The sequence below is a fragment of the Oncorhynchus mykiss genome, chromosome 16 (assembly GCF_057628025.1).
Source record: "Oncorhynchus mykiss isolate SJ-2025 chromosome 16, ASM5762802v1, whole genome shotgun sequence".
Lineage (NCBI taxonomy): Eukaryota > Metazoa > Chordata > Actinopteri > Salmoniformes > Salmonidae > Oncorhynchus > Oncorhynchus mykiss.
This window is the reverse complement of record NC_143037.1, coordinates 30,857,509-30,879,300: the sequence shown is the minus strand read 5'-3', so window position 1 is coordinate 30,879,300 and position 21,792 is coordinate 30,857,509. Positions and strand designations below refer to the sequence as shown.

Below are 21,792 nucleotides of genomic sequence, written 5' to 3'. Positions count from 1 at the left end.
CTATTTCCTACATTGCGGAATAATGGTGAAGACATCAAAACTACTAATTAACATATATGAAATCAAGTAGGTCTCCTGAGTGGCACAGCTGTCTAAGGGACTGCATCTCAGTGCTAGATGTGTCACTACAGACCATGGTTCGATTCCAGGCTATATCACAACTGGCCGTGGTAGGGAGTCCCATACGGCGGCACACAATTGGCCCAGTGTCGTCTAGATTAAGATTTGGCCAGGGTAGGCTGTCATTGTTAAATAAGAATTTGTTGCCTAGTTAAAGAAAGGTTCAGTTTTTAAAAATGTAGTAACCAGAAAAGTGTTAAATATATTTTAGATTCTTCAAAGTAGCCACCCTTTGCCTTGATGATAGCTGTGCACACTCTTTACATGCGCTCTTTGCATTCTCTCAACCAGCTTCACCTGGAATGCTTTTTCAACAGTCTTGAAGGGGTACCCACATATGCTGAGCACTTGTTGGCTGCTTTTCCTTTGATCTGCGGTCCAACTCATCCCATACCATCTCAATTGGTTTGAGGTCGGGTGATTGTCGAGGCCAGGTCATCTGATGCAGCACTCCATCACTCTCCTTCTTGGTCAAATAGCCCTTACACAGCCTGGAGGTCTGTTGGATTATTGTCCTCTTGAAAAACAAATCACAGTCCAACTAAGAGCAAACCTGATGGGATACCGTATAGCTGCAGAATGCTGTGGTAGCCATCCATGCTGGTTAAGTGTGCCTTAAATTCTAAATAAATCAGACAGTGTCACCAGCAAGCACCCCCACACCATCACACCACCTCCTCCATGCTTTATGGTGGGATCCACCCACACATGCAAAGGTCATCCGTTCACCTACTCTACGTCTCACAAAGACAAAGCGGTTGGAACCAAAAATCTCAAATTTGGACCAAAGTACATTTCCACCGGTCTAATGCCCATTGCTCCTGTTTCTTGTCCCAAGCAAGTCTCTTCTTCTTATTGTTGTCCTTTAGTAGTGCTTTCTTTGCAGCAATTCGACCATGGAGGCCTGATTCACTCAGTCTCTGATTAGTTGATGTTCAGATGTGTTTGTCACTTGAACTCTGAAGCATTTATTTGGGGCTGCAATTACTGAGGCTGGAAACTCAACGTATCCTCTGCAGCAGAGGTAACTCTGGGTCTTCGTTTCCTGTGGCGGACCTCGTGAGAGACAGTTTCATCATTGGGCTTGATGGTTTTTGCGACTGCAATTTTCTGTGTTGACTGACCTTCATGTCTTATGGACTCTTGTTGCTCTTTGTTTATTTGAGCTGCTCTCGCCATAATAAGAACTTGGTATTTTACCAAATAGGGCTATCTTCTGTCTACCACCCCTACTTTGTCACAACACAACTGACTGGCTCAAACGCATTAAGAAGGAAATTTGTTTTTAACAAGGCACACCTGTTAATTGAAATGCATTCCATGAAGCTGGTTGAGAGAATGCCAAGAGTGTTCAAAACTGTCATCAAGGCAACGGGTGGTTACTTTGAAGAATCTCAAATATAAAGTATATTTTGATTTGTTTAATACTTTTTTGGTTACGACATGATTCCATATGTGTTATTTCATAGTTTATTCTACAATGTAGAAAACAGTAAAACAAATAAAAACCCTTGAAAGAGTTGGTGTGTCCAAACTTTTGACTGGTACTGTATATATATCAGTGCCTTGCGAAAGTATTCGGCCCCCTTGAACTTTGCGACCTTTTGCCACATTTCAGGCTTCAAACATAAAGATATAAAACTGTATTTATTTTGTGAAGAATCAACAACAAGTGGGACACAATCATGAAGTGGAACGACATTTATTGGATATTTCAAACTTTTTTAACAAATCAAAAACTGAAAAATTGGGCGTGCAAAATTATTCAGCCCCTTAAGTTAACACTTTGTAGCGCCACCTTTTGCTGCGATTACAGCTGTAAGTCGCTTGGGGTATGTCTCTATCAGTTTTGCACATCGAGAGACTGACATTTTTTCCCATTCCTCCTTGCAAAACAGCTCGAGCTCAGTGAGGTTGGATTGAGAGCATTTGTGAACAGCAGTTTTCAGTTCTTTCCACAGATTCTCGATTGGATTCAGGTCTAGACTTTGACTTGGCCATTCTAACACCTGGATATGTTTATTTTTGAACCATTCCATTGTAGACTTTGCTTTATGTTTTGGATCATTGTCTTGTTGGAAGACAAATCTCCGTCCCAGTCACAGGTCTTTTGCAGACTCCATCAGGTTTTCTTCCAGAATGGTCCTGTATTTGGCTCCATCCATCTTCCCATCAATTTTAACCATCTTCCCTGTCCCTGCTGAAGAAAAGCAGGCCCAAACCATGATGCTGCCACCACCATGTTTGACAGTGGGGATGGTGTGTTCAGCTGTGTTGCTTTTACCCCAAACATAACGTTTTGCATTGTTGCCAAAAAGTTCAATTTTGGTTTCATCTGACCAGAGCACCTTCTTCCACATGTTTGGTGTGTCTCCCAGGTGGCTTGTGGCAAACTTTAAACGACACTTTTTATGGATATCTTTAAGAAATGGCTTTCTTCTTGCCACTCTTCCATAAAGGCCAGATTTGTGCAATATACGACTGATTGTTGTCCTATGGACAGAGTCTCCCACCTCAGCTGTAGATCTCTGCAGTTCATCCAGTGTGATCATGGGCCTCTTGGCTGCATCTCTGATCAGTCTTCTCCTTGTATGAGCTGAAAGTTTAGAGGGACGGCCAGGTCTTGGTAGATTTGCAGTGGTCTGATACTCCTTCCATTTCAATATTATCGCTTGCACAGTGCTCCTTGGGATGTTTAAAGCTTGGGAAATCTTTTTGTATCCAAATCCGGCTTTAAACTTCTTCACAACAGTATCTCGGACCTGCCTCGTGTGTTCCTTGTTCTTCGTGATGCTCTCTGCGCTTTTAACGGACCTCTGAGACTATCACAGTGCAGGTGCATTTATACGGAGACTTGATTACACACAGGTGGATTGTATTTATCATCATTAGTCATTTAGGTCAACATTGGATCATTCAGAGATCCTCACTGAACTTCTGGAGAGAGTTTGCTGCACTGAAAGTAAAGGGGCTAAATAATTTTGCACGCCCAATTTTTCAGTTTTTGATTTGTTAAAAAAGTTTGAAATATCCAATAAATGTCGTTCCACTTCATGATTGTGTCCCACTTGTTGTTGATTCTTCACAAAAAAATACAGTTTTATATCTTTATGTTTGAAGCCTGAAATGTGGCAAAAGGTCGCAAAGTTCAAGGGGGCCGAATACTTTCGCAAGGCACTGTATAATTCCACAAATAAAATGTATTGAACAGTTCAATTGGTGTTTATTTTTTACATAGCCTACAGTAACAAACTCATGAAAATGCTATGTTATAATTTCTCTACCATAAGCCACCTCCAACGTAGTTTTAGAGAATTTGGCAGTACGTCCAACTGGCTTCACAACAGCAAACCACATGCAACCATGTCAGCACAGGACCTCCACATCCGGCTTCTTCACCTGCAGAATTGTCTGAGACCAGCCATCCAGACAGCTGATGAAACCGTGGGTTTGCACAACCAGATAATTTTTTACAAACTGTCAGATAGCATCTCAAGGAAACTCATCTGTGTGCTCGTCATCCTCACCACGGTCTTGACCTGACTGCAGTTTGGCATCATAACCAACTTCAGCTGGCAAATGCTCACCTTCAATGGCCACTGGCATGAGGGGAAAAGTTTAATCTTCACAGATGAATCCCGGTTTCAACTGTACCGGACAGATGGCAGACAACTTTTATGGTGTTGTGTGGGCAAGAAGGTCTGCTGATGTCAATTTTGTGAACAGAGTGCCCCATGGTGTAGGTGGGGTTATGGTATGGGCATTACTGGAAGCTGAAAATGTCCCAGTTCTTCCATGGCCTGCACACTAACCAGATATGTCACCCATTGAGCATGTTCGGGATGCTCAGGATTGCTGTGCACGACTGCTTTTTGCAGTTCCCACCCATATCCAGCAACTTCGCACTGCCATTGAAGATGAGTGGGACAACATTCTACAGGCCACAATTAGCCTGATTAACTCTATGCAAAGGAGATGTGTCGCGCTGCATGTCACAAATGGTAGTCACACCAGATACAGACTGGTTTTCTGATCCATGCCCCTACCTTTTTTAAGGTACTGTATCTGTGACCAACATATGCATATCTGTATTCCCAGTCATGTGAAATGCATAGAGTAGGGCCTAACAAATCAATTTAAATTGACCCTTTTCCTTATATGAACTGTAACTCAGTAAAATCTTCGAAATAGTTGCATGTTGCATTTATTTTTTTGTTCAATGTATTTAGCAGTCTGGCTATTTAGCAGTCTTATGCCTTCGGGTAGAAGCTGTCTCGGAGCCTATTGGTCCGAGAGCGGATGCTCCGGTACTGTTTGCCGGATCGTAGCATAGTGAACATGGGTGGCTTGAGTGTTTGGACATTTTTCGGACCTTCCTCTGACACCACCTGGTATAGAGGTCCTGGATGGCAGGGAGCTCAACCCCAGTGATGTACTTGGCTGTCCGCACCACACTCTGTAGTGCTTTGCGCTCAAGGGCGGTGTCTTTGCCATATCAAGCAGTGATGAAGCCTGTGAAGATGCTCTCAATGGTGCAGCTGTAGAACGTTTTAAATATCAGAGGGCCCATGCCAAATCTTTTCTCCTGAGTGGGAAGAGGCGCAGCGGTGTCTTCTTCACAACTGTGTGGGTGTGTGGGTAGCATGTTAGGCCCTTAGTGACATGGATGCCAAGGAACATAAAGCTCTCGACCCACTCTGTAACAGCAACTCTCCCCTCTTTCTCCTATAGTCCATGATTAGCTCCTTGGTCTTACTGACGTTGAGGGAGAGGTTTTTCCTCTGGTACCACACTGCTAAGTATCTTTCCTCCTCACTGTAAGCTGACTCATCACCATTGGTGATCAGGCCTACCACCGTTGTGTCGTCAGCAAACATGATAGTTTTGTAGTCGTGGATGAACGCAGCCATGTGTAAACAGGGAGTACAGGAGGGAACTATGAACACAACCCTGAGGGTCCCCTGTGTTGAGGGTCAGCATGGAGGAGGTGTTGTTGCCCACCCTCATCACCTGGGGTTGGCCCATCAGGAAGTCCAGGATCCCGTTGCAGGGTCCCTATCTTGGTGATGATTTTACAGGGGATTATTTTGTTGAACGCTGAGCTGTAGTCTATGATCAGCATTCTAAGCAGTTATTTCCCCTCTTGTCCAGTTCTGAGAGGGCAGTGTGAAGTGCAATTGATATTGTGTCATCTTTGGATCTGTTCTGGTGGTATACAAATTGGAGTGGGTCTAGGGTGTCTGAGATGATGGTGTTGATGTGTGTCATGACCAGCCTTTCAAAGTACTTCATAATTACAGATGTGAGTGCTACAGGGCGATAGACATTTAGGCAGGTTACTTTGGAGCTCTTGGGAACAGTGACAATGGTGGGCAGCTTGAAACATGTTGGGATTACAGACTGGAACAAGGATAGATTGATTGAATATGTCCATGAAGACTCTTACCAGGTAGCCTGCACATGCTATGATAACACGCTCTAGTATTCCAGTGGCCTTGGCCCAGTGGCCTTGTGATTGTTAACCTGTTGCATGGACTCACTCCTTGTGCAATAATAGTGGTGAACCTGACTACCCCATCTCTGTACACAGGGCTGTTACAGTGACCATATTTCCGCCACACCAGCGGTCATGAGTCATGACGGCAATCAAATTCCACGTGACCATTTAGTCATGGTAATTAGGCTTCTCCAAGGTCTGATGCTGCTGATGGTCATTAGCCTACAATGTGAAGAAATAGCCTAATAGTTTAAACATTCTTTTTTTATGCTAGTGGTTGTATTAATTTGGGATCTAACACATCCCACAACTGTCCCAGACTATATTTTGAATATTTATTTCTCACACAGAATAGAATAGGTCAACTTTTGTACTATGTGGGATAGTAGCTTTACATAGGCTAGTGCTTTTTTCTGTTAATTAGGACTACTCATCTTGTTGGCTGACAAAAGTAAATGTGGACAGTTCTTCCAATATCTTCAAAATGTGTCTCTGAATTGGATAAGGACTCACATATAGTTGCGTCCCCGATGTGTCCGGCTTCACTTGTAGCCTGTGAGAAAGACCCGATCAAGTGATGGAGAGCCATGTGAGTGAGAGGTGTTTCGAGCATGCAGCCGAGAGAAGGGAATTCAAATTATTATATTCAGGCTAAGGGCACAACAGCCGCTGGCCACAAAAGGCATGGATTTTTTTTTATCACAACTTCAGTTATATGAATAACTCTAAATTAAGCATATAGGAAGGAGTACATGATTCTTTGTGAACCACTCAACATGTGCACAATCTCTCAAATAATTTATATATTTTGTTCAATTGTATTCTTCATACTATAAAATAATATAAAATATAATGCCAGAGAATTCTAAGCAAATCTTGTCAGCTAAATTAACTAGTGTAGGCCACAGCCATATGGCATAGCCAGATCAGGGCCTAATATAACTCAGAGTATGCTATTCTGTTCTTCTGAAATATACATTTTTTTCATTTCATGTTTCTTTACACCGTCTAAAATAAATAATGGATTTATTGTGAAAGTGTAGGCTATATTACATGGATTTATTAGATTTTTTTAAAAGTAGATGTTCCAAAGGTCTGCATCAGTGGATGGTAGGCTGCCAGGAGATGCTAAATGTGTTTATGTTAATTAACAGTCAATTACTGTGAGACCGGCAGTTATTTGCATGACAGTCACTGGCTGACTAAATTTCATGACCGCAACAGCCCTATCTATACCACACACATACAATTATCTGTAAGATCCCTCAATCGAGAAGTGAATTTCAAGCACAGATTCAACCACAAAGACCGGGACGGTTGCACTAACGTGCACTAATGTTTTTTTTTTTTAGTTTTTTTTACCTCCAATGTGATTAGCATGACTTTGTAAGTAACAAGAAAATTTCCCAGGCCATAGACATGTCTTATATGGGCGGAAAGCTTAAATTCTTGTTACTCTAACTGCACTGTACATTTTACAGTAGCTATTACAGTGAAAAAATACCGTGCTATTGTTTGAGGAGAGAGCACAACAATAAAAAAACTTTTATCACGGCAACTGGTTTGATACATTCACCTCTGAAGTTAAATAATGTACTTACATTGAGTAATCTTGATCCGATTTGTCATCCTGAGGGTCCCAGAGATAAAATGTAGCATAGTTTTGTTCAATTACAAAACTATGTGATCATAGTTCGTCTATTTATTTTCCATTGATTGTACGTTGGCTAATAGGACCGATGGTAAAGGGAGATTACCTGCTGACCGCAGAATCCTTACAAGGCTCCCAGACCTTCGTCGCCCATTTGTCCGTCTCTTCCTCCTACGAATGACGGGGATGAGGGCCTTTTTGGGCGTCTGAAGTAAATCCTTCCCGTCGGACTCGTTAACCTCTAGTGACACCCCATCCCGTGAACGAGATCATTGTCATCATCTGACACTAATTAGCATAACGCAACGGACATAAATATTACTAGAAAATATTCCTATTCATGAAAATCACAAGTGAAATATATTGAGAGACAGCTTAGCCTTTGGTTAATCACCCTGTCATCTCAGATTTTCAAAATATGCTTTACAGCCAAAGCTAGACAAGCATTTGTGTAAGTTTATTGATAGCCTAGCATAGCATGTTGTCCAGCTAGCAGCAGGTAACTTGGTCACGGAAATCAGAAAAGCAATCAAATTAAATTGTTTACCTTTGATGAGCTTCGGATGTTTTCACTCACGAGACTCCCAGTTAGAGAGCGAATGTTCCTTTTTTCCAAAAATATTATTTTTGTAGGCGAAATAGCTCCGTTTGTTCTTCACGTTTGGCTGAGAAATCGCTTCGGAAATTGCAGTCACGAAAACGTCAAAGAATATTCCAAATTAGCTCCATAATATCGACAGAAACATAGCAAACGTTGTTTAAAATCAATCCTCAAAGTGTTTTTCAAATATCTATTCGATAATATATCCATCGGGACAATTGGTTTTTCAGTAGGACCGATTGGAGTAATGGCTACCTCTGTATTTTACGCGAGAATCTCTCTGGGAGCATCAGGTGACCACTTGCGCAATGTAGCCTTCACCATAAATGTATTCTTCACCATAAATGCGTAAAACTATGTCACAATGCTGTAGACACCTTCGGGAATACGGAGAAAGAGTAATCTGGTTGATAGCCCATTCACTGCTCAATAGGGACGCATTGGAACGCAGCGCTTTCAAAACATGAGGCACTTCCGGATTGGATTTCTCTCAGGCTTTCGCCTGCAACATCAGTTCTGTTATACTCACAGACAATATTTCTACAGTTTTGGAAACTTTAGAGTGTTTTCTATCCTAAGCTGTCAATTATATGCATATTCTAGCATCTTGTCCTGACAAAATATCCTGTTTACTACAGGAACGTTTTTTTTCCAAAAATGAAAATACTGCCTCCTGGTCACAAAAGGTCAAAGAAAAAGTATTTCTCCAGTACGGGGTGAGTAATCAATGTCCTGATATCTAGAAGCTCTTATCGGTCATAAGACACAGTGGCAGAAATATTATGTACTAAATAAGTTATAAATAATGCGAAATAACACACACAATAGTACAATTGGTTAGTGGATTGTAAAACAGCAGCCATCTCCTCCGGCGCCATTCTACAAGCTTCCTTCTATTCACTGTCATTTTCACTGAGCAGCTCTAGCCCCTGGTTCACCTGGAGAAGATTGACCCGAAGAGACACATGTAAGAAGGCGCCAATAGAAGCTCATTCCTGATGAGCTTCTATTGGCTGTCAATGTTGTTGATCCATCATCAGTTCTCTCGTAACACAGCCATTAATAAATAAAAAGATCATAGACAGAGTATTGTATGTGGAACATTGACAAAAAATGACAATTAAATAAATTTGAATCCCACTTTGTAAAATAACAAAATGTGTCCAAAGTCAAGGGGTGTGAATACTTTCTGAAGGTACTGTATGTCTGTCTGGATGTCTGTCTGTCTCCCTGTCGCTCTGGCTGGCTGGCTAACTGGCTCTGTCTCTCTTACTGTTTCAATTGACAATGTTTAATTCCTCTGCTACCTCTATCCCTTGCGTGGCCCTCAATACCTCTTACGCTTTTCTTGTCTTTATATCTGCTTTCGTCTATGCTTCGATGACTCATGCTTCTCTCTCTTCCCACTCTCTTCCAATCTCGATCTTTTCCTCTTTCATTTATCAACCATTCTTGCCCTTCCCAACTCAACTTTCCTCTCCCAATCTGCCATCCTACACATCACCCTTTCTCCCCCTAACCATTCCTCCATCCTCTCTCAGGCAGTGCTGTGTCAGTGTTGAATGGACCAGTGTTGGCTGAGGACAAAGACATTGGGCCCAACGCTGTGGTCAGGTACCGTCTGCTGGGAACAAGACTGGACCTCTTCACTGTGGACTCTGATACAGGTCTGACACGCACGCACACACATACACACATACTCACATAATGGTCACTTAATCACACACCAATAATATATACACACTCAAACACATTCACACACTCTCACTCACAACCCCACACACATATCATTAATCATAATTTTCAAGTCAAATCACATTTTATTTGTCACATTCTTCGTAGACAACAGGTGCAGACTAACAGTGACATGCTTACTTCATCACCAATTATCCTACTGCCTGTACCTCTCCCCTGTTCCCCCCTGCAGGTGTAGTTCGTGTGCGACAGAAGGCTCTGTTGGACCGCGAGGCGTTTGTGGAGCCGCGGGTGGAGCTGCTCCTGGTGGGGGAGGATGTGGGAGGACTCAACAGCAGCGTGCCCCTCACTGTGACAATCATGGACCAGAACGACAACCCTCCTGTCTTTAACCCCCCCAGCCTCACTGTGCACCTCCCTGAGAACAGCCCCACTGGTGAGTGTGTTGATGGGTGGGTGGATGGATGGTGGTGTGTGTGGGTTGGTTATTCAATCCTTATGGGGACCTAAAGTCCTCCAAAGTCCCAACAAAGATAGTAAAAGAAGAAAATGTCTCTCTCATGGGGACATTTCCTGCTTCCCCTTGAGGACAAAGGCTATTTTAAATTTAGGGGTTAGGATTATGGGTTTTGGTTACAGGTTAAGGTTAGGGTTATGTTGTCGTTCTGGGTTAGGTTCAGAGTTAGGGGTTAGGGAAAATATGATTTTGAATGGCAATACATTTTAGGTCCCCACAAGGATAGAAGAACACAACATGTGTATGTGTGTATGTGTGTCTGTGTGACTATGCATGCATTCATGCATGTGTATGTACGTGCATGCATGCATGTAAATAAACTCAGCAAAAAAACTGTCAACTGCGTTTTTTCCCCCAGCAAACTTAACATGCATTAAGTACTGCAGTGCATTTCATCCTCATGGACTGCACCAGATTTGCCAGTTCTTGATGTGGGATGTTACCCAACTCTTCCACCAAGACACCTGCAAGGTCCCAGGCATTTCTGGGGGGAATGGCCCTAGCTCTCACCCTCCAATTCAACAGGTCCCAGACGTGCTTAATGGGATTGAGATCGTGCTCTTCGCTGGCCATTGCAGATCACTGACATTCCTGTCTTGCAGGAAATCACACACAGAACAAGCAGTATGGCTAGTGGCATTGTCATGCTGAGGATCATGTCAGGACGAGCCTGCAGGAAGGGTACCACATGAGGGAGGAGGATGTCTTCCCTGTAACGCACAGCATTAAGATTGCCTGCAAGGACAAGCTCAGTCCGATGATGCTGTGACACACCGTCCCAGACCATGACGGATCAACCACCTCCAAATCGATCCCGCTCTAGAGTACAGGCCTCGGTGTAACACTCATTCCTTCGACAACAAACGTGAATCCGACCATCACCCCTGGTGAGACAAAACAATGACTCGTCAGTGAAGAGCTCTTTTTGCCAGTCCTGTTTGGTCCAGTGACGGTGGGTTTGTACCCATAGGCGACGTTGTTGCCGGTGATGTATGGTGAGGACCTGCCTTACAACAGGCCTACAAGCCCTCTGTCCAGCCTCTCTCAGCCTATTGCGGACAGTCTGAACACTGATGGAGGGATTGTGCGTTGCTGGTGTAACTCGGAAAGTTGTTGTTGCCATCCTGTACCTGTAGGGGTGATGTTCGGATGTACTGATCCTGTACAGGTGTTGTTACACATGGTCTGCCACTGCGAGGAAGATCGGCTGTCTGTCCTGTCTCCCTGTAGCACTGTCTTAGGAATCTCACTGTACGGACATTGCAATTTATTGCCCTGGCCACATCTGCAGTCCTCATGCTTCCTTGCAGCATGCTCACATAGATGAGCAGGGACCCTGGGCCTCTTTCTTTTGGTGTTTTTCAGAGTCAGTAGAAAGGCCTCTCTAGTGTCCTAAGTTTTCATAACTGTGACTTTAATTGCCTACCGTCTGTAAGCTGTTTATGTCTTAAAGACCATTCCACAGGTGGATGTACATGAATTGTTTATGGTTCATTGAACAAACATGGGAAACAGAGTTTAAACCCGGTTACAATGAAGATCTGTGAAGTTATTTGGATTTTTATGAATTATCTTTGAAAGACAGGGTCCTGAAAAAGGGCATTTTTTTGTTGTTGTTGCTGAGTTTACAAATTACACTAATCATCCCAAGTCACAGATACATAGAGATACTCTACCGTACTCTACCAGGATTTTTTTCTAAGGTACCGGGATGTTCCATGCACCGGCAGAACAGAGACGCTACCTTGGGTAAGATGAGGGTTGGTGGTGTGTGTCTTTTTGTCAATAACAGCTGGTGTACGATGTCTAATATTAAAGAAGTCTCGAGGTATTGCTCACCTGAGGTAGAGTACCTTATGATAAGCTGTAGACCACACTATCTACCAAGACAGTTCTCATCTGTATTATTAGTATCCTTCTATTTACCACCACAAAACGAAGCTGGCACTAAGACCGCTCTCAACAAATTCTATAAGGCCATAAGCAAAGAAGAAAATGCTCACCCAGAAGTGGCGCTCCTAGGGGCCAGGGATTTTAATGCAGGCAAACTTACATCAGTTTGACCAAATTTTTACCAGCATGTCACATATGCAACCAGGGAAAAAAATCCTAGACCACCTTTACTCCACACACAGAGATGCATACAAAGCTCTCTTTCGCCCTCCATTTGGCAGATCTGACCAAAATTCTATCCTCCTGATTCCTGCTTACAAGCAAAAACTGAAGCAGGAAGTAGCAGTGACTCTCTCAATACGGAAGTGGTCAGATGAAGCAGATGCTACACTACAGGACAGTTTTGCTAGCACAGACTGGAATACAGTTGGAAGTCGGAAGTTTACATACATTTAAACTCAGTTTTTCACAATTCCTGACATTTAATTTGAGTAGATATTCCCTGATTTAGGTCAGTTAGGATCACCACTTTATTTTAAGAATGTGAAATGTCAGAATAATAACTTCTGACTCACATTCCCAGTGAGTCAGAAGTTTACATATGACACAGTTACAGATGACACAATCTCAATCACACTCCACACTGCCCTTTCTCACCTGGACAAAATTAACATTTCCATGTTGTCTGTAGCTTGTGAGGTGTGGAAACACTTTGTTGCTTTTATGAATTGTGTCTTATGTTGCTCTGCGTGTGCTCACTGCTCAATGATTGTCTATATTGTAATTGTTTTTAATAACCTGCCCAGGGAATGCAGTTGAAAATTAGCCGGCTGGCTAAAACCGTCACTTTTACTGAAACGTTGATTAATGTGCACTGTCCCTATAAAAATAAAATAAACTCAAATTCATGTGAGAATGCTGTTCATTGACTACAGCTCAGCGTTCAACACCATAGTGTCCACGAAGCTTATCACTAAGCTAAGGACTCTTGGACTAAACACCTCCCTCTGCAACTGGATCCTGGACTTTCTGACGGGCCACCCCCAGGTGGTAAGAGTAGGCAACAACACATCTGCCACGCTGATTCTCAGTCCCCTCCTGTATTTCCTGTTCACCCACGACTGTGTGGCCAAACACGACGCCAACACCATCATTAAGTTTGCTGTTGACAACAGTGGTAGGCCTGATCACCGACAATGATGAGATGTCCTATAGGGAGGAGGTCAGAGAACTGGCCGTGTGGTGCCAGGACAACAACCTCTTCTTCAATGTGATCAAGACAAAGGCGCTGATCGTGGACTACAGGAAAAGGCAGGCCGAACAGGCCCCCATTAACTTCGACGGGGCTGTAGTGGAGCGGGTAGAGAGTTTCAAGTTCCTTGGTGTCCACATCACCAACAAACTCTCATGGTCCAAACATACCAAGACAGTCGTGAAGAGGGCATGACAAAACCTTTTCCCCCTCAGGAGCCTGAAAATATTTTGCATGGGTCCCCAGATCCTCAAAAGGTTCTACAGCTGCACCATCGAGAGCATCGTGACCGGTTGCATCACCGCCTGGTATGGCAAATGCTCGGCATCTGATCGTAAGGTGCTATAGAGGGTAATGCGAATGGCCCAGTACATTCCTGGGGCCAAGCGTCCTATATAGTAGGCTGTGTCAGAGGAAAGCCCATAAAATTGTCAGAGACTCCAGTCACCCAAATTATAGACTGTTTTCTCTGCTACCGCACGGCAAGCGGTACCGGAGCACCAAGTCTAGGACCAAAAGGCTCCTCAACAGCTTCTACCCTCAAGTCATAAGACTGCTGAACAATTCATAAAATCGGCACCGGTTAATTTACATTGACCCCCTCCCTTTTGTACACTGCTGCTACTCGCTGTTTGTTTATTACCTAGTCACTTCGCCCCCACCTATATGTACAGATTACCTCAACTAGCCTGTACCCCCGTACACTGACTCTGTACCGGTGCCCCATGTAATAGCCTTGTTATGTTATTCTTATTATGTTACTTTTTATTATTACTTTTTATTTTAGTCTGCTTGGTAAATATTTTCTTCTTCTTGAACTGCACTGTTGGTTAAGAGCTTGTAAGTAAGCATTTCACGGTAAAGTCTACATTTGTTCTATTCGGCGCATGTGACAAATAAAGTTTGATTTGATACATCCACAAATACATTCATTGCTACATTGATTTTTTGACTTTTTAATGAATGATATATACCCATTGATTCTTGAGAATATAACTTAGAAATGCCTCAGGCTTAGTTCAACTGTCGTACTCCATCAGAACGCAAAATATAAGCTTGTTTTACTCAATTTTTTGTAAACAATGTAATTGTAAATAAATACTGTATAGCCTCAAACTATACTTTCTATATCATGGATGGTAAATCCTTGCATCCATAGCTCTGTCTATTTGAGAGTGGTTACATTTCTCCAGTCCCAACTGTGTATTGAAACTGTGGCGGGGTGCCGCTTTGTTATTTTTTGAGCTGCAGATTTCCCTTTTAAGCCTAGTCCTACACAAAAAAATCTATTTAAATGGAGATTCTCCACTGAACATTATTTTTAGTACAGGACTAGGCTTAATCTATGTCTGGGAAACATGCCCTTGTGTTCAATCCTAACCTCTGTGTCCTCTATTCTTTCGTTTCTCTCTGCTCTAGGTGTGGTGGTGACCCAGCTGTCTGCCAGTGACGCTGATTCAGGCTCTAATGCCTGGCTCCTTTACCGGCTGGAGAGCGGTGCCCAGGACCGCTTCGTAGTTGACTCCCTCTCTGGTGCCGTCCTGGTGGGAAACTCCACCCTTGACCGTGAGGAGCGTGGCTCCTACCGCCTGGTTGTCGTGGCTACTGACCGGGGCACACCCTCATTGTCGGGCACGGCCACCCTGTCGGTCATCCTGGATGATGTCAACGACTCACGACCACGTTTCCTGGAACCCGTGACAACTATTAACATAAACGAGTCTACACCACCGGGTGTGGTGGTGGCAACGCTCGCCGCGAAGGACCCTGACCTACGACCCCGGCTGGAATATTACATAATCTCTGTGGAGGCGAAGGATGATGGAAATAACCCTGTTGTTGGGCTGCAAGAGTCATTCGGCATCGATTTCCACACGGGTTAGTAGTCAACAGACACAGTCGATCATGTTTAGTATTGTATCTTTACTGAGTTGCCTGTCAGATTGTGTGGATGTTTTGTAAATAGGTGTATATGTGGCGCCTGAACAATGTCGCAAACGGAGCAGCTGCACTTTCAAAATAGTATGTTTTTGCACCCCCACTTTTTTTTCCCCAGAAAAGTATCGTGATCTATTGGGTAATTTGTCATTTTCAATGATAAGTAATGTTTTGAGCTAGTCTGTATTGAAATAGATCATTCAATTTTATATAATTTTATATAATTAACAGATTCTAGTTGAGCTTACACACAAAAAAACTAAGTAATTGGAATTTGTGGCAAAGAGGTCTAAGGCACTGTATCTGAGTGCTAGTGGTGTCACTACAGACCCTGGTTCGATTGCAGGCTGTATCACAACCAGCCGTGATTGGGAGTCCCATAGGGCGGCGCACAATTGGCCCAGTGTCATCTGGGTAGGCCTTAATTGTAAATAAGAATTTGTTGTTAACTGACATGTCCTGCGCGCACAAGCTTTTTAATTGCATCTGGTCGATTTTCTTGCGAACACCTAGTGCCATTTAGAATTGGTTAGCCTAGTGCTATGCTATAACCCCCCTAAACATAGATAGGTTCCACATTAAGCAAACATTTGTTTGATAAAGACAAAGAGCATATTTTCAACAGAATCATTAAGCCTCCTCACCAAACAGATGTTGTGGCCATAATTCATCACCATACAGTGTTCAATATGGAATTGTCCATTTAGAACATTCCAAAGAACAGGCAGAATAAACTAAATCGAATGACTGTATATCGAAAAGAAGACAGATATTAGTTTGTAACCCTGAAATATTTTTTTTAACTCACAAAATTGAGACGCGTTTCAAATGATCAGTCTTTGAGAATTACTGTTCCAGACGCGAGCCGCACTGCAAACTTTTTTCATTTGGAAAAATATTCTGTTCTATTTTATTATATTTTGTACTATAAAATAGGTGTGTCTTGACTGTGATAAGGGTTTGGGCAATAAGAGCGTCTTGCTTGCTAAATTACCAAAACAAGTCTATGCCATTGTACAGCCATAGGCTTCCACAAGCAAGCAACACTGCTAAGGTTACTGACTTTTTGAAGATTGTAATTCCAGCAATTCATGCTGAAGTGAGATTTTCCCCGTAAATGAAATTTGGCACACCGGTTGAGAACTCAATACCCTAAATGGTCAGCAGATGGCGCCGTGATCCACTAATTAGATGACAGATGATAACAACAGAGAGTAGCAGCGGTGTAAAAGAGGGGGGAACAATGCAAATATTCTGGGTAGCCATTTGATTAGATGTTCAGGAGTCTTATGGTTAGAAGCTGTTTAGAAGCCTCTTGGACCTAGACTTGGCACTCCAGTACCGCTTGCCATGCGGTAGCAGAAAGAACAGTCTATGACTAGGGTGGCTGGAGTCTTTGAACATTTTTAGAGCCTTCCTCTGACATCGCCTGGTACAGAAGTCCTGGATGGCAGGAAGCTTGGCCCCAGTGATGTACTGATCTGTACACACTACCCTCTGTAGTGCCTTGCCGTCGGAGGCTGAGCAGTTGCCATACCAGGCAGTAATGCAACCAGTCAAGATGCTCTCGATGGTACAGCTTTAGAACCTTTTGAGGATCCATGCCAAATCTTTTCTCCTCCTTAGGGGGAATAGGTTTTGTTGTGCCCTCTTCACGACAGAACAGATTATATGGGATTGATTATAATTTGTTTGTAAACTATTAGAAATGTAGCTTAAAACCTCTTTGGGATAAGGGGCAGCATTTTCACTTTTGGATAAATAGCGTGCCCAATTTCAACTTCCTGCTACTCATGCCAAGAATATAAGATATGCATATTATTAGTAGATTTGGATATAAAACACTCTGACGTTTCTAAAACTGTTTCAATAATGTCTGTGAGTATAACAGAACTTATGTAGCAGGCAAAACCCCGAGGACAAACCATTCAGAATTATTTATTTTTGAGGTCACTGTCTGTTCAATGAGTTCTCATCGGGAAACAATATTTCTTAGGCACTTGTTTGCAGTTCCTACCGCTTCCACTGGATGTCACCAGTCTTCGGAATTTGGTTGAGGTTATTCCTTTGTGCAATGAAGAAGTACGGCCATCTTAGAAAAGGGTAACGCTGTTGAGAGTTGGGCAAGACTTGAAAAGTAGCGTTAGTTTCCTCTCGTCCTCTATTGAAAACAGATAGACCCGTCTTCAATTTGATCGATTAATAATGTTTAAAAATAACTCAAGTTGTATTACAAAAGTATTTTGAAATGTTTTTCAAAGTTTACAGGTAACTTTTGAGATATTTTGTAGTGACTTTGCGCAAATTGGAAGCTGTTTTTTTCTGGATCAAACGCTCCAAATAAATGGACATTTTGGATATATATGGATGGAATTAATCGAACAAAAGGACCATTTGTGATGTTTATGGGACATATTGGAGTGCCAACAAAAGAAGCTCGTCAAAGGTAAGGCATGATTTGTATTTTATTTCTGCGTTTTGTGTAGCGCCTGCAGTGTTGAAATATGCTACTCTCTTTGTTTACTGTTGTGCTATCATCAGATAGTAGCATCTTATGCTTTTGCCGAAAATACATTTATATACAGTGCCTTACAAAAGTATTCGGCTCCCTTGAACTTTGCAACCTTTTGCCACATTTCAGGCTTCAAACATAAAGATATAAAACTGTATTTTTTTGTGAAGAATCAACAACAAGTGGGACACAATCATGAAGTCGAACGACATTTATTGGATATTTCAAACTTTTTTAACAAATCAAAAACTGAAAAATTGGGCGTGCAAAATTATTCAGCCCCTTTACTTTCAGTGCAGCAAACTCTCTCCAGAAGTTCAGTGAGGATCTCTGAATGATCCAATGTTGACCTAAATGACTAATGATGATAAATACAATCCACCTGTGTGTAATCAAGTCTCTGTATAAATGCACCTGCACTGTGATAGTCTCAGAGGTCCGTTAAAAGCGCAGAGAGCATCATGAAGAACAAGGAACACACCAGGCAGGTCCGAGATACTGTTGTGAAGAAGTTTAAAGCCGGATTTGGATACAAAAAGATTTCCCAAGCTTTAAACATCCCAAGGAGCACTGTGCAAGCGATAATATTGAAATGGAAGGAGTATCAGACCACTGCAAATCTACCAAGACCTGGCCGTCCCTCTAAACTTTCAGCTCATACAAGGAGAAGACTGATCAGAGATGCAGCCAAGAGGCCCATGATCACTCTGGATGAACTGCAGAGATCTACAGCTGAGGTGGGAGACTCTGTCCATAGGACAACAATCAGTCGTAAATTGCACAAATCTGGCCTTTATGGAAGAGTGGCAAGAAGAAAGCCATTTCTTAAAGATATCCATAAAAAGTGTTGTTTAAAGTTTGCCACAAGCCACCTGGGAGACACACCAAACATGTGGAAGAAGGTGCTCTGGTCAGATGAAACCAAAATTTAACTTTTTGGCAACAATGCAAAACGTTATGTTTGGCGTAAAAGCAACACAGCTGAACACACCATCCCCACTGTCAAACATGGTGGTGGCAGCATCATGGTTTGGGCCTGCTTTTCTTCAGCAGGGACAGGGAAGATGGTTAAAATTGATGGGAAGATGGATGGAGCCAAATACAGGACCATTCTGGAAGAAAACCTGATGGAGTCTGCAAAAGACCTGAGACTGGGACGGAGATTTGTCTTCCAACAAGACAATGATCCAAAACATAAAGCAAAATCTACAATGGAATGGTTCAAAAATAAACATATCCAGGTGTTAGAATGGCCAAGTCAAAGTCCAGACCTGAATCCAATCGAGATTGAACTGAAAAGAACTGAAAACTGCTGTTCACAAATGCTCTCCATCCAACCTCACTGAGCTCGAGCTGTTTTGCAAGGAGGAATGGGAAAAAATGTCAGTCTCTTGATGTGCAAAACTGATAGAGACATACCCCAAGTGACTTACAGCTGTAATCGCAGCAAAAGGTGGCGCTACAAAGTATTAACTTAAGGGGGCTGAATAATTTTGCACGCCCAATTTTTCAGTTTTTGATTTGTTAAAAAAGTTAGAAATATCCAATAAATGTCGTTCCACTTCATGATTGTGTCCCACTTGTTGTTGATTCTTCACAAAAAAATACAGTTTTATATCTTTATGTTTGAAGCCTGAAATGTGGCAAAAGGTCGCAAAGTTCAAGGGGGCGAATACTTTCGCAAGGCACTGTATTTATTTGAATTTGCCGCTCAGCATTTTCCCTGGCTTGTGGCCAAGTGAGATGCGACTGTCCCCCTATCCTAGAGAGTTTAATTAAATTGATCAATATTATTGTGTTTCTCTTCCAAGAAAAACTAGAATGCATTTTACAGTAGCCTATGTAGGCCTCAGGGTTTCCATTCGGAAAATATGGCATTGTATAACGTGACCGGTCTGGATTAGGCCTAGACTACTAAGCGACTGCGAGTGAAGAGCAAACTAATCCTAACATTTCCACACCGTAATTGTAGGCTAACCAATACCCAAACGGAGATTCAGTGAAAATAAAATGTGATTAATCAATCAAGACCTGTCCCCATGCTTGTCTAAAGCAGCACAAAATGGTCCTTAATAAGTTGACCAAATGCCGGTAGACTATTTCTTCAAATCCTATTATAACAATTGGATGACTTTGGGTGTTTCAGTAAGCAACAATTTGTTGCATTCAATTGCATTAGCCTACTTTATTCCAATATTTCTGTCATTCAATTATATTTATTCCCATAATAATTTGTTATGGATCCATCGCGATGTGGTTAGAAAACAGTGCATTTGATGGGCTATGCAAAAGAGATGGGAGAAGTGACATGCCTCACAAACATCCATTAATACATTTAAAGTCCTTAAACTCAGCAAGAGTCTATTGTCCTGCTGATAGCCCATCAAGAGTGGATGGCTTCTTTTGTTTTCCAATTTATTGGAAAGGCTGCTAAACCATTTACACTTGGCCCACAAAATTGTTGCATACTTACAGTACAGTGCACTTTCACTCCATTCTCTGCCCGACTCTCTACCAATGCCACCAGATTGTTCTGTAATAGGGGGCCTGTGATCTGTGGTCTGTGATATTGAGTTAGAAATGTAAATCTTTAGAGTACATTGAAAGTTTGCTCTTTTTTGCCTATTAGGCTACACTTTACAATAGAGCTCAACACAGACTGGCCGCAGCATCTTTCAGCAGTCTAAACTGTGGCAGAAATTGTTGGAGTTTTCAGTCCAAGCCGAGCTATTAGACTATCCTTTTGTAAATTTATGGAGGTGTGAATGTTTCATTCAGTATCTGTCCTATTGCGCTAGAGTCCTGCATCAGGCAAAAAAAAATGAGCTGGAGGGTGGTCCCGGGGTTGAGAGAGAACTTGGGTAAATACAATGGCGCAATTACGCTTGACATGTGGACTGACAATTTTGGAAAAATAGGATTCTTGTGCCTGACAGCACATTACATAATGAAGAGTGGCTGTTATCCACCACTGAGTGGGACAGTGCAGCACAAAACTGCAAATAAAATAAGGCCAGCTATTATGAAAGAATACTTGTGGATCTTGTTGATTTCCTCTATCACTTCAAGAGGCCTACTGTCCACCTGGTAATTGTGTGGTTCCAAAGGATAAAGCGTCACCTTCAGATGGATGTGTGGTTTCAGAGAGAAGCCAGCTGCGAGCCTGCGACCAGGCATGGTGGAAGACATCGTTTTCCTGCACAGCAATTTGAAGAAATCCAGTGATGAATGGACTGATTTTGAAGTTATTGTTTTAGTATATTTATTTGTTCTCTAATATTAGAAGGCTACTTAAAACCTCTTAAGGATACGCCCCTTTAAAAAAATATATCTTCCTGAAATGACATACTAAAATCTAACTGCCTGTAGCTCAGGCCCTGAAGCAAGGATATGCATATTCTTGGTACCATTTGATGAGAAACACTTTGAAGTTTGTGGAAATGTGAAAAGAATGTAGGAGAATATAAAACAATTGATCTGGTACAAGATAACACAAAAAAACAACCAACCGTTCTTTTGTATTCTTATTTGTACCATAATCTTTGAAATGCAAGAGAAAGGCCATAATGTATTATTCCCGCCCCTCGTGCAATACACATTCTGGCCACTAGACGACAGCAGTGTATGTGCAAAGTTTTAGACTGATCCAAAGAACCATTACATTCTGTTAAAAATGTATCAAGACTGCCCAAATATGTCTAATTTGTTAATTAATAACACTTTATGTTCAGAATTGTGCACTCTCCTCAAACAATAGAATGGTATTATTTCTCTGTAATAGCTACTGTAAATTGGACAGTTCAGTTAGATTAACAAGAATTTAAGCTTTCTGCCAATATCAGATATGTCTATGTCCTGGGAAATGTTCTTGTTACTTACAACCTCATGCTAATCGCATTAGCCTACGTTAGCTCGACCGTCCCATGGAAGGGACACTGATTCCGAATAAGTTTTTAAAGCAATTTGACTTGTCAATGTGCCACATTGCATTGTGAAAACATACAGTGGGGACATACACTGCCGATTTTGCAGGTTTTCCTACTTACAAAGCATGTAGAGGTCTGTAATTATTATCATAGGTACACTTCATCTGTGAGAGACGGAATCTAAAACAAA

At 42.1% G+C, this 21,792-nt stretch overlaps 1 protein-coding gene across 1 annotated transcript in view; it reads left to right on the top strand.

Moving 5' to 3' along the window:
* LOC110492868 (cadherin-23) overlaps positions 1 to 21,792 on the top strand; it is a 582,104-nt gene that overhangs the window by 484,512 nt on the left and 75,800 nt on the right. The window contains exons 44-46 of the mRNA XM_036946709.2: positions 9,411 to 9,536; positions 9,797 to 10,000; positions 14,646 to 15,104. Of these exons, the coding sequence (XP_036802604.1) occupies positions 9,411 to 9,536; positions 9,797 to 10,000; positions 14,646 to 15,104 (789 nt within the window). The remainder of the gene's footprint in view (positions 1 to 9,410; positions 9,537 to 9,796; positions 10,001 to 14,645; positions 15,105 to 21,792) is intronic.